This window comes from Ambystoma mexicanum, chromosome 6q (assembly GCF_040938575.1).
Source record: "Ambystoma mexicanum isolate Mex_15411 chromosome 6q, UKY_AmexF1_1, whole genome shotgun sequence".
NCBI lineage: Eukaryota > Metazoa > Chordata > Amphibia > Caudata > Ambystomatidae > Ambystoma > Ambystoma mexicanum.
The window spans coordinates 1,258,651,712-1,258,669,520 of record NC_090937.1 but is presented as its reverse complement, the minus strand read 5'-3'; the positions used below and the strand labels follow the sequence as shown (position 1 = coordinate 1,258,669,520).

The 17,809-nt window shown below is 46.3% G+C and overlaps 1 protein-coding gene across 3 annotated transcripts in view; it reads right to left on the bottom strand.

Moving 5' to 3' along the window:
- Window positions 1-17,809, bottom strand: part of ANAPC4 (anaphase promoting complex subunit 4) — a 1,458,106-nt gene that overhangs the window by 1,006,057 nt on the left and 434,240 nt on the right. For all 3 annotated transcript variants that reach the window (XM_069631855.1, XM_069631854.1, XM_069631856.1), the window contains 3 exons: window positions 5,508-5,608; window positions 5,364-5,415; window positions 5,219-5,274 (listed from right to left, as the gene is read on the bottom strand). In XM_069631855.1, coding sequence (XP_069487956.1) covers window positions 5,219-5,274; window positions 5,364-5,415; window positions 5,508-5,608 — 209 coding nt within the window. The remainder of the gene's footprint in view (window positions 1-5,218; window positions 5,275-5,363; window positions 5,416-5,507; window positions 5,609-17,809) is intronic.

Genomic DNA, 17,809 nt, shown 5'->3' with positions numbered 1-17,809 from the left:
GGCAGCTTTTGATTGTGTTATCAGTGGCAAGTTATGGCAAAAAATGTGCAATGCAAATTACCCTCCGTACCTGATCACCTTAGTAGAGATGCTTCACTTTAATACTAACTTTAAAGTATGTATTAATCATGCAGGCTTTCTAACTGAAGCTATTCCAAGCTGGATAGGAGTTAAACAAGGCTGCAATTTGGCAGCCATCCTATTCAATCTTTACCTGGCTGATCTAGACGATATTTGGAATAAAGAGAAATCCTTTGCTGCTCGGCTTGGTTCGCTTAATCTGCCCTGACTTGCATATGCCGACGATATCCTGCTCTTTGATAGAACCCAGGCGGGATTATAAATGAAATTGGAAAGTTTTTTACTCTATTGTCATATTAACAATTTCACAGTTAATCCGCAGAAATCTCACATCATTATATTCTGCAATAGGAAAAAAGTTTGTCACTTCACATGGACGATTGAATCGCTGCTATATTCATTTCGACAAACTTACCATACTTGGGTCTTATGTTGACAAATAACACTTCATTTAAAAGAATGAAAGAACTTCTAATGGTGAAATTGCTTCCTTTGAAAGGACAAATGAAAATGTTACTTTATAAAATCTGTAATTTCTCACTAATACCTCTATTCGAATTCTATCATAAAAAAGTAGAGGCTATCATGCTATATGGAGTGGAATTGTGTCTTAACGATCTTGGCCTCCTCCTTGATCAACTTCAAGACTCCATCTGGAAATACACTTTGGGTTTACCTGCATCTCTCCCAAATTCAATACTTAGGCACAAATTGGGTCTTAATTCTTTATCAGTAATATGCAACTGGCGACTTAACAAATTTCTCAAAAAAGTTGTTTCCACCTAAAAATTTGCTTTACACAGGTCTAAATAAGATGCTTTTTGAAAATAATCCCTCATCTATTGTTCAGTATAAACTGCGCATGGCCTCTTTGTTAGAGAAAATTGATATGTCTCCTGAAGATCTAGAATTGCACCTAGGCAAGGTAAAAAAAAGCTCTTAGAAGATGATTGGGCGGAATACGGTAATCAACTTCATCGATATTCGTAATTTGTAGAATATTCTAAATTCTCCTATAAACAATTGCCACGCTTGCCTTATCTGATGCTTTGTCCGTGTAAAGAAGTACGAAGAATTTACATATTATTCAGATTAGACTTGCTTCATACAAAGGTGAGAACTAAGTATTGGTGTAAAAATAAAACTGACACTTTGATGACATCTATAGATTCTGTAATTTAACACAAGAATCGCTAAAACATCTTTTTCTCTTTTGCACCAACTTTGAAAATGAACGATGCAGAATAATAAAGCATTTTTACAAGAAACTACCATATTTGCCAGAAATTGTATTATGTTAAATTGCATGTGGGGATCAAATACAACTATTTTGGCGACTGTAGGCTGGTAAATGTTATAGTAACTGAACTAGATACAACTGAAATTAATATTCTAATGATCTAATTATTCAATTATAAGAGTTGTTTGTTTTTACGTGTTGTAAAGAGATTCTATGTGAATGAATTGAAATAAGATCTTGTAGAACTATGAAAAAATAAGGCATTGGTATGCTTACCTTTGAGTGAAGTAACTGTCCTATTTTGGATAAGAATGGAAAATGTAGTTATTTTATGTACATTGTATTGTATTATGTTATTTCTACTTTTATTATGATAATTTGTATAAGATCAAAATGAATGGTTATGTTTTCTATATTTGTAAAGGTGCTTGCACCAAAAACAAATACATTTTAATTTTTTAAAAAAGGATAATAATCCAAAAAGGAAAGGAAAAAAGCTAAAAGTTGATGAGCCCCAAAAAATAGCCCCAAAATAGGAATACCGACTTAATGCTTTGCATTTAAAAAAAAGAAAAACTACAGGTCTCAGAATGCTATGGGTAACACCAGGACTGATTAGACTACACCTGCATCACAATGAGACATGAGATAGAGACCAATAAAAGGAGACCCGTTTGCTGGATTCTATTCTTCTGGAAGACCTTGGTGGCCACAAGATGATGTTCTCAACCTTGCAGACAACTATTGAGTAAAATGAAAAAACATGAGCAAATAGAAGAAATAATAAAATAATCTATAATCTATAAAAATAATCTAAAGGGAGAGCCGGTGTTCAGAGATCCTCTCAGTCGACTGGATAAGAGAGCTGAAGGCTGTCACTGCAGTGCCTAGGACGGTCTCTTTAAAACTCCATGTGAAATTATTTTCGCAACTAGGCTGCGTCTTACACATATAAACATTTAAAAAACATATGCTCTCAGTCATATTCTAAGCTTTTAAGGAATACTGTTGCTGGGTGCCATCTTTGCATAGCCAATGACAAAGGCTGCGAGTGTGGTCCCTGTCCAACGGCTGCCAGACTTCCTGCACCTCCAAGTTCATCATATATCTATTTAGCTGAAGTTAAACACCTTACATTCAGTGAGGAAAGGGCACAATGCTTATTTTAACAATCTCGGCGTCTGCGCAAAGCGCTGCTACAGCCCGTCACAGGATGAAGGGGGATGTCCCTATATATCGCACAGTTATACCCACCCCCCACCCTTTAGCTACGAGCCTTCAGAATCAGGCCTCCCCTAGCGGTCCCTCCACCATGTTCCCAGACCTGGTGCTGTCTGTGATCTGCCGATTGCTGATGAAACACAGCTATACATTTCCAGCTGTCCATTTGAGTGCACTTCTTCTCGGTCACCCTTCGCCTGGTCGTCTTATTGCTGGTACTTCCACAACTGCATGCCTGAGTTGCTACGATGCCATCTTAAATGCTCCCCCGCCCCCCAACACCAACCCCCAAATATAAAATCTACACTGGGTGAATCGACCTATATAATCTAAGAATAACAAGTTACTTACCAACTATAACGTTCATTCGGGCTCCAGATAGGAATAAAAGGATACCTTGCTGCGCTGTCCATTTTCAAGTGCACCTCGGAAGAGGTTTCATATTTCAAAATACCATTAAGCATTCAATTCTCAAAAAGGCTTACTAACGTATACCCTCCGGTACCTTCTCATGTCCCAACTTGGGATTTAAATTTAGTACTAAAATGTTTGACTTGCATACCTTTTGAGCCTCTGCACTCCTGTCCATTGAGGCTTCTAACATTACAAACTGTCCTTCTTGTGGCCCTATCACCAGCCCGCAGGGTTAGTGAACTTCAGGCTCTCTCATGCAAACCAACATATACTATTTTTTATAAGGCTAAGGTAGTCCTTAAAGTGAAACCTTCCTTTTTTACCAAAGGTAGTTCCGGACTTCCATTTGTCACAAAAAATATTACCAACATTTTATCCTCCTCCTCATTTGGGCAAGGAAGAGGAGAGATTGCATAGACTAGATCCCAAGAGGGCTCTTAGTTTTTACATCTCAATGGTGTCGAAATTACGACAAGATGACCAACTATTTGTGGGTTATACTGGTCATAAACTGAGCTCATCAGTAACAAAACAGACCATATCCCGCTGGATCATTTTGGCCATAATTGAATGTTACAGATTGGCGGGAAAAGACTCACCAGATGGGCTTCAAGCCCATTCTACAAGGGGAATGGCTACTTCTGCGGCTCTAAAGAGTGGAGTCCCGGCAGCAGATATTTGTTCAGCTGCAACTTGGAAAACAATGCATACTTTCTTCAAGCATTACTGCTTGGATACTGCCTCCTCCAATGAGGGGTTATTTGCTAGGGCAGTTCTACATTCTGTCCATGAAAACTGTAATTAGCACTCCCACCTCCAAATTGATCACTGCTATGGGAGTCTATCACAAGATTAGTAATACGTGGGAGGACACAATCCATTCGAAGAATAAGTTACTTACCAACTGTAACGTTCTTTTGACTGGATGTTCCTCCCATGTATTCCTCAGCGACCCTCCATCCTACCCCATAGTACAGTTTACGTTTTCTTACACTTTCCTCTCACGAAGAAGGTATCAGTTATGGGGCACGCCTGGGTGTTCCTCCTATATGTTCATCGAAAAAACAGAACTGAAGCAACGGGCGCGGCTCGAGCTATTTATACCATCGGTGACGTCGACAGAGTACGGAGTCCGTCGAGGGACAATCGACGCCACGATCTCGAGCACAGCGCCCTCTGCTGAGAAAATTATTTTCCGAAGCAGCGAAGCTAGAGATAAAGACTTATCACAAGATGAGGAATACGTGGGAGGACACAATCCATCTGAAAATGTTAAATATGCTTCCAAAATGTGGAAGGCACCATTTTTTGCAATTAGGGTTTCTGTTTGTGATTTTCTAAACGCTGCAATATAAAAATACAAGGGAGCTTAACATCTTCACTGTTCTTAGTATGTATGTATATGGTCTGGGTGGACTTCGTTATACTCGCACAGTATGCCAGTCTGTGGAGACTGGAACACGCCGTGCACTCCACAGCACAAAGCGACCTTCGAGGAAACTTCTCAAAAAAGTGCAAAGACTTCAGTAGGGAAAATGGTAGCAACACCACGTTCAAAAGCAAAGAGGAAACTCAATTAAAGGCAGTATTTATTAAAGGCACAAAAACTGAGTGCAGGGTACGTAAATGCCACATTTTACAGTTTGAACAAAAGGTTCATTAAATGGCAAATGAACAAGATAGAAATAGCTTTACAACACAGGACTGCATTGAACCTCCTTTAAAAAAAACTCCACTTAAATTGCAAAAGCATCAAATGCAGAAACACAAAATCCATCCGCATTTCTAACGTCTCAATCTTTAGAGCAATCTGTTCATTCTTGCAAGAGGTGCAGAATTCACGGGAGTAGAGGATTTGCACCACGCACTTAGCACTTTGGTGACCCTCCATGATAAGAGAGCATATTTTCAATGTTCGCTGAGGGGCACTACCTACATTTGGCCGCTTGAAATTTTTTTTATAATCCCACCAAACCTGGTGCAATTCAAGGTGACAATCTGCGAAAATTGAGCATTTGGGGAAAAAACACAAATAATTAAAAAAATATTTTACATGTGGACACTTCGGCATCCACAAAGAGGTGTGAATTATCTCTGCTATTCGTCATATTGCCATATGTCCTAATACACATCCGTTCCAAACCAAGCTAATGCTTCATTCTCTTTGGGCATTCTAGTTTTTGTTAGAGGCAAAAACAGTGCTTAGGTTTCATCCTGAATGTTTTATTGAGAAATACACATATCCTAAACATTTTCACCTACCAACATATAACCATCGGAAGAACGCTTTGAAGTTTTTCATGCTGCTGTCTATAACCCTGTAAAAGAATTCAGGTGCGATCAGTACTACTACGAAACATGCTCACGCTTTTACAGAAGACACGTTGGCGCAAACTAGAGTACTTACTGCAAGAGCTCATTAGCTTTCAGTATGAAGGCCCCCACCGCAGTGATGGCATCTGCAGGAAAGGAAAATAGATGGTTGGGGGTTCTACTGAATACTTGGGACTGACACTAGCCATTGGTTCCACGAGAGCAGATTTGAAATTACCTTCAATTGTCTTGCTATCCAGTCCTAGAGGTTTGTATTTCTGCCTCCACAGAGCCATCCCTTTCAGTTCACTTAAGTGATACAACAATGCCTCGGATCCACTACAAGATAAAAAAGGGAACATTCGGAAGAGACAAAGAAGAAAATATCATTAGATGGATGTAAATGGGAAAAGGGCAACATTAACCGAAAGTTCTTTTTTTGCTGGTTACATTTAACATTAAAATGAACTCCTCAGATATGAAAAAAGGACCGTGCATGACAAGAGGGTGGCTAGCACCGTGCAGGAATTATAACAGCCCATGGCGTTGTTCATTACATTCATTACATTACCACATTTGCAGAGGCATGTCAATGTTCCTCTACACACCCTTTCTGTCTTCATTTACCAAGAGATTTCATGCAAAAAGTAAAGCACATGAAGAAGGTATGGGTAAGTCAATACTCAAGGAAAAGAGCAAAATATTTAGGTACATAATTCCCAAATAAAGTTCTGAATGCTATTCATCTAATGACAGTATTTCATTAAATGGGTTTTTGTTAACCAGGCAGCTCAATAACCGTCAATTCTAAAGGGGGCATTCTTTTGAGAGTATTGAAGTGGAGCAAAAAATATTTTTTAATTCTCACTGCAAGCAACAATTGGAACTAATCATTCAGGGAGTACTAAATGCTGCAGTGGTCGGGTTCTCCAAATGTGTGATCAAAGAAGGGAGCAAGACCTAACCAGCCATTTTTATGGGCTTCCATGCCCCACTCTGACAATACCACAACATTGTGCAGCGGTTGCAGCTGGTGAATTTGTAGCATGGAGGGGGTCTAAACCATTTCCATGAGAGCACTGAGTAATCCAGTTAGGTTTTGGGCAGTGCTTTCTCTTTCAAATAACAGGTTGAATTTTGCAGAAACAAAATGCAGAAAAATGGAGAACAATGTAAAATGCACACTCCGTCCAGAAGGGTACTACATGAAACTCTACAATAGATTACAGGTCACAAATAGTACACAGGACTGAGCATTTTGCAAAAAGTGTCATTGCTAGCTATCAATAAAGAAAAAACATGTTGGGCTCGCTCAAGAAATGCCAGCGCTGACTGCTTTCAAGCTGGTTCTGCCGACATTAGATCACAAGCTATGTCTCCCCTGTCATGTTTTGTTTCTCCAAAGGAAGTAATGAGGCTGGCCTCAACAATACATATCAGCATTGTCAATGTAAAACTTGCCAACGTAAAACTAATTGCTGCTACTGCTCAAAGAAGAAATTAGTCCTGTCCCCTATAGTTCTGCATCTTTTCTCTCTCAGTTCACACAAACTGTGCCTTTGCACCCGACACACATGCACACAGCAAAATACACAACATGCATACTGTGACAAATCAAGGGAATTCATCTCTTCTCCCCAAAGGGGAGCCACCCCCCTTTCGAGGCTAGGGAGGTGAGCCTACTCCGCAAGACCCTCTGTAGGGGTCTGGGCAAGCGGAACCTCACTAGAGAGACTCCACCCCCCCCTTAGGGGACAAGGTCCCCCTGAGCTGTTACCCATGATGCTGTACATGGGTCTATCTGAGAGGTAAAACAGAAACAATTCCAGAGACTAGGCTGAAAATTATAAGTTACTCACCGTAGTGACTAACATACTCTTAGCCCCCTTTCCTCCATACTGCATGGACGTCCTTCGCGAGGGACGGGAGACGGCACCTTTTTCACCAGAAAAAACCTTCTTCCCCTTTAAATTTAGAGGCACGCAGGGTTGCGGCCGTGGGAGCATGTGCTGCCCTGACTCCGCCACCACACCTCAGTCCCAATAGACACGTCGACAATAGGTCAACATTGCCTAATGACACCAGTTTTATTAGGGGGGGGAGGCTGGTGGGACGTATGGAGGAAAGGGGACTAAGGACTAAGAGTACATTGGTCACTACAGTGAGTAACTTATTACTCTTACGTCCCGTCCCCTTTCCTCCATACTGCATGGGCGATTGCAACTGAGTGTAGCCCCAGGATAGAGAGGAGACCCTCCTTAAGCAAACATGTTTCTAAGAACCGCCTGTCCGAAAGCCGCGTCTGATCTAGAGCCAGCATCCAAACAGTAGTGCTTGCAAAAAGCCGAAGGGGTGGCCCATGTGGCCGCCCTGCTTATGACCTGCCAGGAAACATGCTGCTGGAAGGCAATGGCACTTGTCTTGCCTCGGACCACGTGGGCATGCATGTTGGCCCGTGGTGGCTTATGCTGTCCCTCGAAGGCTTCTTTGATGGCCGAGACCATCCACCGGGCTATGGAGGCCTTGGATGCCCGATACCCGGTCTTGAACCTCCAAAAGTGATTAATAGAGCGTCCGATTTGTGGAAGCTCTTCGTCCTGTCCAAGTAGAATTTTAGTGCACGCCTGACGTCAAGGCAGTGCAGAACTCTCTGCGCCTCGTGTTTGGGCTCAGCAAAAAATGTGGGCAGCACAATATCCTCGTTCAGATGGAATGCGGAAGGCACCTCATGGTGGAACGTTGGGTGCATCCGTAGGACTACCTTGTCCTTGTAAAACGTAGTGTATGGCTCGGAATCTACTAGAACTACTAATCAAAGTGGAAACATATGTCCTTTTGGTAGATCTATTTAGAAAAGAATCAGACAAACACCATATTACACCATCAAAGTTTACATGCACAGTCACTTAAGTCCAACATCCCTTATGGACAATTCTTAAGGGCACGAAGGAATTGTTCCAAGTTGGAAGACTTCACTAAACAAGCAGCAATTATTGAAGCAAGATAAAAAAAAAGAGAGGCTACCACAACAAACTGTTAAAATATTCTAGGAAACTAGCAAGACACCAACATAGAGAGGTTCCTTCTGAAGAAAGATAAAGCCTCAGTGCCAACCTCATATACGTAATATGCCCATGTAAGAAAGCATATATTGGCAAAACCTCACGAGCAGCCAAATTACAAATAAGTGAGCACAAATCCAAAATCAGGACCAAACAATTGAATGCACCTTTGGTCTCTAATTATTTGGAATTTAAACATAGCCAATATGAAGTTAAATGGTGGATTTTGGAAAAGGTTACTGGAACAGATGAGGCTAATACAGCTAATCGTCTGTCGCAAAAAGAACAATGGTGGCTCTACCAGACACAAAGATTTGTAAGAGGCCTCAACCATGGAGGGGGCGCTGTTGCGCAACAAGATGGCCGCTTGAGTGACGAGCTCCTCTCCGGCATGAATCCTGATCGATTTATTTACTGTTTCTAGCATGCATTGAGCCTCGCAAATTACCTGTACTGCTCCCCGAGAGAATCCTGAACTTGCAGGCGAAATCCCGATCGAAATCTGGCTTCCCAAGCTGGGGAACCCTTGTGGACATTTACACTACAGACCCGAACCGGTTCGCGGCTCCACAGGAATCTACGAGGGTGCCGCGCTCCCTCTCATACCGGGCCTCATAGTGGGTGGAGCTAGATTGGCGGACTGCGGCCAGGATACGCCGCGGCACGCACTCCCCGGTCACACTGCTCTGCCCGGCATAGTGCGCCCTGCAACATTCTTCTTACCGATGAAAGTGCCCGCGACGAGGTTTCCCCCTCAAGCCCCTCGCTGCTGTGGCCCTGGGACTGCGGCGTGCCTGCCTCCATCGAAACCCAGCTGCCGGCGTCTGCGCCCTCTGCTTCTTCGCGCCTGGGGGTGCCGCAATCACCTGTGCGTCTGAACGCGAGTTGCCGACCGAGCTCTGCAGCAATCCGAGGCGCATCCTTGGCGACAGCCCAGCGGCCTCAATTAGACGTCCCTGTGCCTGCTCCTCATCCCCGAGGTGAGAGGTACGTGGGGCTGGGCTGATGCTGCGGCTGGCGCTGGGCACGGCTTGGGGGCCCGCACGGGGGTCTCGGCGCCGCCCCATGGCGTTCCAAATTCATATTCAACACGGAGCGGGGGGGAGGGGGTCGAGCCACTCCCCCCCCTTGACAACAGCTGGGCACAGAGTTGGCGGATGAGAGCCCCCAACCACATAGTGTGACACTACAAGACATCCGTCCCTATCCGGGGACCCCGCCCAGGTGTCCTCATCTACCCTCTGGGACCCGGTACTTCAGCGCTGCTCTCACCTGGACACCAATAAGTTGCCCTGGGGCTGTTCACACAGGAAACAAGCTCCTGTTTGGAAATAGCGCATCGCTGGTACTCACTCAAACGTGGGAGGACACAATACATTCAGTACAGGGCTCTTGGGTCCTGGTTGAACGCATCCGGGAACAGCTCCTGACAGGCACGGCTGGCGGCCCCCCGGGTCTCCCTGTGCTCTCCTTCAACTGGTTCATACGGTGATAATCAGTGCATATCATCTCTGAGGGTCATTGCCCCGTACATGCCATAGAACACGCCATTTTGGTGTAGTTGAGGTTGCGGGCGCGCTGGGATCCCTGTGGGCCTCATGCCCTCCCGAGCCGTCCTCCACCACACCTCATCACACGCTCTCCTCATCCTACCAGGCTCAGGCTGTTTCTCCATCTACACAATGCCTGGAAAAAACGCGGGCAAAACCAGGAAGACGGGATGGACTCCTTTACGAGCTCACAATCACCTCCGGAAAGCCCGGATCTCCAGCCTCCTGCCTCTCCCTTAAATACAGAGGACACGAAATTTGGTCATCTACTGACCACGGTCCAAAATGGGTTCCTGGCTATCAATGTCAAGCTCGATGACATTGTCTCCACGATAGGCTCCCTCAAAACTCGCTTGGATAAGGAAAGTGCCAGAATCACAGAAGCTGAAAACAGAATTGGCACGAATGAGGATTCTACTCGGCAAAGCACTCAGGACATAGCACTCCTCAGGGGGGAAATCAATAAACTCTGTGACAAGTGCGACGACTTGGAATCCCGGTCCAGACAAAACAATATCCGTATAGTCGGCCTGTCGGAGACCTTCTGCAAGGGTCCAATGGAGTCCCGAATCGAAGACCTTTTGAAATCTCTCTTTGGGGAGGAGGCACTTTCACCCCAGCTCCTTGTTGAGCGGGAACATCGCTCCCTCGCTCCGCCACCCAGGCCGGGGGCTCCTCCCCGCACGGTGATAGCCAAACTGTTGAATAACAGAGATAGGGACGCCGTCCTTAAGCTGTCAAGAGAGAAAGAGGCCCCTGAGGTTCGGTAATGACAACATCCATATATATACGGATTTCTCTGCGGGGGTCCAAACTCAAAGATGATCCTACGAAGCCGTCAAACCACAGCTACGATTGAGACAGGTCCCCTACTCCCTTCTCTTTCCTGCGAAACTTCATATAAAGCATGGCGGAAGAGCGCACTTCTTCGAATCTCCTGCAACAGCTTTGGCCTACATGGAAGCCTCAATACCCCTTCCGCCCGGAAGACGGGAGCTCGACCAGAATGATTGGCAGCAACCTGTATAACCTGTTTCCCTATCCACTGGGCCCAGCGGCAGTCATGGCTGGTATATCCCGGCCACTGAAAATGCTGGAAACAGGGTGAAGCGGGGGGATTCCTCTGCCCACCATCCTTGAATAATGCCGGATGAGATGTGCCCGAGCTTGAAGCGGAGGTACTGCACTCGTCCCCTTCTTTGGGAACATCCACAACTTAGTTAAAAGGGTTCATCATCAAGTTGGGCACGATGGTGTGGGAGGGGGTGGGCACGGACAACAGGGGTTTGTTCTATTGTTCGAACACTATGTTAACGCCTCAGTAAGCCCCTGTTGGGCACCAGGCTCGATGTTCAGTTGGCTTAACCATAGGTAAAATTGCACTCACGGTTCCACTTGCTGTCCTCCTCTGCATGAAAACCCGTTCTCCCAAGCTTTTGTATGATGCACGGAAATGGCGCCGAAAATCGGTACACCCAGGGGGCTCAAACTAAAGCTACTTACCTGGAATATCGGGGGGCTAAACAATAGGGCGAAAGCCAGCAAAATAGCTGCATACATTGACAGACATCACCCGCACATCGCTATGCTCCAAGAGACTCATGCATTAAAATACACCAACGAGAGTATCCTACGGCAATGGGGAAACAATAGGTATTACACGGACTACTCCTCCCAATGCAGAGGTTTCATCACATTAATACACCCCTCATTGGGGTTCTCCACAGAGAAAAGCAAAATCGACCCACAGGGCAGATATGTTGTGATACGGGTACAGTGGCAGGCAGCAAATTTATACTGATAGCACATATGGTCCAAACTTAGATGAACCAGAGTTCTACACGCACCTCCTTGCAGAGATAGGCCCTACAACGGAAGCCTGGGTATTGTGGGGAGGAGACCTAAATACTATCCTCGATGCCACACTAGACAGGTCCTCTAGTAAACCTAGAGCCCTCACTAAAGAGGCCAACGTTGTGCGCCAAGCCCAGGAGGAACTAATCCTGTCCGACGCATGGAGGGGGACCCATCCTGCAAATGGAAAATATACCTTTTACTCTTCAGTCCATGATTCCGAATCAAGAATAGATTACTGGCTCATTTCCTCCCCTCTTATCAACTCCATTGAACGCTGCAATATCCTTCCGCGCACACTTTCGGACCATTCTCCTATCACTCTTGACATATTGCTCCCCGACATCGGCCGCCCTGCACAGCGATGAAGGATGCCTCCCAACATATTGAAGGACCCGAACGTAGTGGAAGTTCTATACGCTGAGATGGAATAATTCTTCCAGATAAACAAAGGCTCTGTGGACATATGGGAAACATTTAAGGTATGGGTTCGGGGCAATCTTATGTCCAAGACGTCCGGCCTTCTCAGAACCGTCAGAACCGACTTGGGCAATATAGAATTAATCCTTCAAACGCTCGAATCCGCCTATAGTAGGACCCATGACAAACGCATCTTGGTGGACATCAGCCTTCACCTCCAAACCTTTAAGGAACTGGCCACCAAAGAACAATACATGGCCACTCCTACCAGGGCACGCAAATACGGGGAGGGCAACAGAGCAGGCCACCTCCTGGCCCGTATACTTCACAATGATCACACCAAACCCCCATTGCAAGCATTCTAACAGATGATGGAACGGCTGTACACGGGGAGGATGAAATAAATTCTGAGTTCACAGATTACTACATTAGTCTCTATGCCAACCACGATAGATGCACACGAGACAATATAAAGGCATACTTGAGTAAGATTGCCCTCCCTAGGCTGACATTAGAAGACAACTGGTCCCTTGAACAACCCATAACGCGCGAGGAAATAGCGGAGGCGATTAAAGCACTAACAGCGGGTGAAACGCCAGGTCCGGACGGTTTGAACACCGACCTGTACAAGGCATACTCGCCGATACTCGCCCCAATATTGACCCTCGTATGGGTAGAGGCCATGAGCGCTGGTTCGCTCCCTGAGTCCATGTCAGATGCAGTCATCACGGTGCTCTTGAAACCCAGACGCCCGTCATACGAACGTTCCTCCTACCGTCCCTTGTCCCTGATTAATACAGATGCCAAGATTTACGCGAAGGTGCTGGCCACTAAGCTGCTCCCCAAAATGACCACCTTAATACATCCCGACCAGTGCGGATTTATCCCTTCTAGATCCACGGCCCTGAACCTGCGCAGACTATTTAGCATCCTAGCACAGATCAAGCCAGAGGCACAAGCAGCAGCCATTTCACTGGACGCCGAAAAAGCGTTCGATTCGGTGTCATGGCTGTATATGTTCGAGGTTCTTGTTACGCTCAGCTGACTCCCACGGAGGCGCTGGCCTGGTTCGCGCTGCTGTGACCTCTTCTAAGGTGATGCGCAGGGTTGGGAAGACTGACTGGACCGGGCCCCCAAATCTGGCTTGTCTGGCTCGCAGAAGTATCCTTCTGTAGGCGAAAATAGGGGATTAACTGCCTGCGGGGTAATGCAATCGGCCTCCCACTTTCCCCTCTCGCCCTCCTTGAAACCCTTCTGTGATTTCTCGTAGCGTCTCACCTTAGGGTCTGGAAGGACGAGCTCTCCATCCTGCTTCTGATGCAGGGGCGCGTTGGTATCCAGTTACTTCACTGGATTTTCGGATTGGTGAGAACCAAACTTGCTTGGCTTCCAGGTAAGTTTTTTGATACGAGGTTCCCCTTGTGTCCATGCATTAATGTACTAATGCGAGTGTCCTTTTTCCCCATAGGGGCCGGGGTACGGAATGCCGGGGAACAGGCACCGACCCGAGATGAGAGGTGAAATCCTTGTAGAAATCAGGTAAGTCTTTAATGAGCGTTTTTTGGTAATGTCTTTTCATTCGCTCATTAACGCCGATGTCTCTTTTTCCCCTTAGGGGCTGAGGTCCGGAAATGCCAGGATGCGGTGCGGACCCGAAATGAAGAGGGAATGAATCAACAGGTAAGTATTAACATGGAGATTTAGCTTTCCTTATTCCCTTCTGTCTTTCACCTTTTGTTCTGGTCTTTTTCTCCCTAGGCGCTGGGGTGTGACTGCGAATCCGGATGATCGCTGCTGAACATGGAGGCGCCTTGTAAAGGTGAGTGGAATGCGGCACTGCAGCGCTCGACGCAATGAGCTTTTAAATTAAAGTCTTCCTTTTCAGGATTGTCGGCGAGATGTCTCCGGGATGCGGATTTAGCAGGTAAGGACTTTTCCTTCTTCTGTTCTCTTCTTCTCTTCCTTTGCAGGTGATCCAGGATGCTGGCAGGCGTGGCAGAAGTCAGGATGCAGGAGCAGACACGGTGAGCGTCCAGCTGCTAGATGCAGAACAACGCGAAGCACGTGTGGCTGCTCGGGTGGGGTTTAAATAGCCTTGGAAGAAGTTCCAGGTATGTATCCTTCCTCCAATCAGGTATGTATCCTTCCCCGACCACGCCCGGATGGTAAATTAGTCCCACAGATAAAGTAGTTCCTTTCAGGCCTCAAGGAGGCCGGGATCCTGCAGCATGGTCTGCATCAGGTTAGTGCACCCAAGCATTCCCATAAAGAGCCTGGCGCCATAGGCGCCAGGACACTGTCCAAAGGGCCCCTATATGGGGTTGCGCGGGTCCTTCCTTGGGGACTGGATGTCCGCTTTCGGGGACCCCTGGTTTGAACCGGCTCCCCGGGAGCAGGCATCATGACAGTTCTACACAAATTCGGATTCGGCCACTATCTGATAGGCTGTGTCAAACTTCTTTACTCCTCTCCCAAAGCCCGAGTTCTAACCAATCGTACCCTATCCAACCGATTTATTCTAGGCAGGGGAACTAGGCAGGGATGCCCCTTTTCCCCCCATCCTTTTCGCCCTTACAATTGAACCGGTGGCAGCTGCAGTCCGGGCTGAACAAGACATTAGAGGTATCAAAATGGCCGGGGTATACCAAGCCATTTCATTGTATGCAGATGATGCACTACTATATGTTCGGGAACCAGAAAATAACCTACCCCCCATTTTAGCGGTGATCACCGAATTTACTACACATTCAGGCTACAAAATGAATACTGCTAAATCCGAGATCTTTCCGCTGACACGAGCCACCACTTGCCCCACAAACACTCATGGCCTGACATGGACTCCCAACCATATCCGATACCTGGGAATCCTGGTTTCTCACGACAAGAATTCCCTTTATATAGACAACTATGAATCCACGCTACAAACCATACATCCTAAACTTCAAATTTGGTCCAAACTTCCCATATCTCTGGCCGGCCGGATAGCAGTCCTAAAGATGACAGTACTCCCTAAGCTCCTATACATCTTCTGTAATGTACCTATATGGACGGGCAACCCTTCTTCGACAATCTTCGTTCCATGGCCCCCACCTTCGTGTGGAACGGTGGCGCAAATAGAATGAAATTGGACAAGTTGGTCAAACCATATGAGATGGGAGGCTTTGCTGCCCCTGATTTTGAATTGTATTATGTGGCACAGGCACACTACGCAAAGTTCTGGCAGGACCCCTCTGAAAGCACACCACATATACCCATCGAGCGTCATTCGGTCCGCCCAACCGACTTGTGATCCATCAGATTTACAAAGTCACACAAAGACGATTGGAAGTTCGACCCCGACTCCTGCAGGGTCGCGGCATGGGCAGCAATAAGCAAGTGTCTCCACATAGACTCCCCTTATGATTCACAAGCCCCGCTCTGGAACTTCCCAGGCATTAAGCCGACATGACACTGGCATCCAGAAAAACTGGCTACCTGAATAGGACCTCACAATGAAAACTATGTTCCCCAATGGTAAATTTGTAACGCATGAAGATTTTGCAGACTCAGTTGGTAGAAACCAATTAGTCACACTACAATTCCACCGTATGAAAGCTGCCTTCAAAGAAAGGTGGCCAACGTTCCCAGATGAACCCCCCCCCCCGAACACGCATGTTACCAGTCACTGTACTCTCAAACGGGCACTGGGGTGTCCAAATTATACAATATTGTTCAAGCTCATACGAAATCATCAAACACCATCAAGGCATCATGGGAAAAAGAAATGGACATCACAATCGAGACAGGGAAATGTTCTAGATACTGTCTCCTATCTCAAAATACTTCACTTAATGCAGGCCTAACACTAATACAATTCAAGATCCTGAACAAACTACATTTTACCCCTTCCAAAATGGCAAAATTCTACAAGACCATCTCCAACAGTTGCCCGAATGACATGCCCGTGGTGCCGACTCGTTCCATATGTATTGGGCTTGCCCCCAGATAGCGGGATTCTGGCAAGCAGTGGCCAACATCCTCGAGGAAATAACACAAATCCCTGCACACTTGAACCCTCCTAAATACCTGTTTGGCGATATTGGTAAGGTCCCGGAAAAAACTAGGAGACTGTTTAATGTCTCTTGCACAGTAGCAAAGAAATGCATCCTCCAGAAATGGAAGAGCAGTCAGGCCCCAACAGCAGAACAGTTCCTTGCAACTCATTGCTTGCCTCCTGCCATACCATAGTTTCTACCTCCGCCCATTTCTGCAAGTCCTTCCACCACACCTCCACCCTTGGTCCATGACATGTCTTCCATCCCATGGCTATTCTTCTCTTTGCCAGCACATATGCTAAGTCTTTCAGTGTGCTCACATGTTTTAGTTTCTTAGATCTTGGGAACACCCCTAACAAACAGGCCCACACCGTGTCCACTACAATCTTGACCTCCTTCTCTGCCAGTTTACGTTCCACCTCCCTCCAAAAGCGTGCAATGACCGGGCACGACCAGAACATGTGTACCATGCCCGCATTCTCCTCATCACACTTGGGGCATGCCTGCCGACCTACATTCGCAAACCTCGATATCCTCTGGGGTGTCATATATGCCCTATGCGTGATATACCGTTGTATCTGTTTTAACCTAGCATTTCTAGACACCTTCTTATGATACCCCTGCACCCGTTCCCACATCCTGTCTTCCATCGGGGTCCCCACTTCCGTTTCCCAATCCAATCTCAGTTGGGTGATCTCTTTCCCCACTTTGAGCATCAACATCTCATATAATCTAGATATCTCATGCCCCCCTTCCGCTATGTCGTAGATCATATCCACTATGGTATCTGGCTCTCCCTCTAGCACGGATTCAGGCCACATTCCCTTAGCTCTTTCAACCAGTCTATGGTATGTAATGTACTGACCCGGATGCAACCCAGACACATCCCGCAACTCCTCAAAGGAAACAATTGAGCCCTCCTGCCAAATATCTCCCATGGTTGCAACCCCACCGGCTCCCAGTGGTTCCTAATTATCTTCCTTAGCTGTGCGTCCGCCCCCGTCAATGTAACCAGTGGTATCTGCAGAGAGCATGGAGTTGCATTTTCCAACATCTTGCACGCTCTACGCCACACCTGCCACCCAAGCAACATCATCGCAGGACGCCCTTTCAGTTCTGCTCTAGGTACCCACATTTCTTTCAAATAAAAAGGTGTGCAATCCTGCCCAAACAACCTGGATTCAGAGGTTTCTTCATCAGAAAGCCATTTAGCGACGTACTGCAGTTGGCTTGCCACATAATACACCTCATAGTTGGGTAATTTTATCCCTCCTCTATCGTGGAAGTTCTGTAGCTTCCATAATGCCACTCTGTTCCGTGTGCCATGCCACAAAAAATCCCTACACATACTGTTCAGTTTGGTGAAGAACTTCTTAGGTATCAGATATGGAATGTTTGCAAAATAGTCCAGGAGTCTAGGCAGGACCACCATCTTGAGCATCGCTGCCCTCCCCATCATAGCTAAGGGCAACCTCACCCAAAACCGCAGGCAGTTCTCAATTTTTCCCAACGCCACCTCAGTGTTGTGCCTATGCTCTTCTTCCACATTGTGGTACATGTCTATCCCTAAATATCGGAACGTACCAACCGCCCACGGCACCGGCAATACAGGTAACCTCT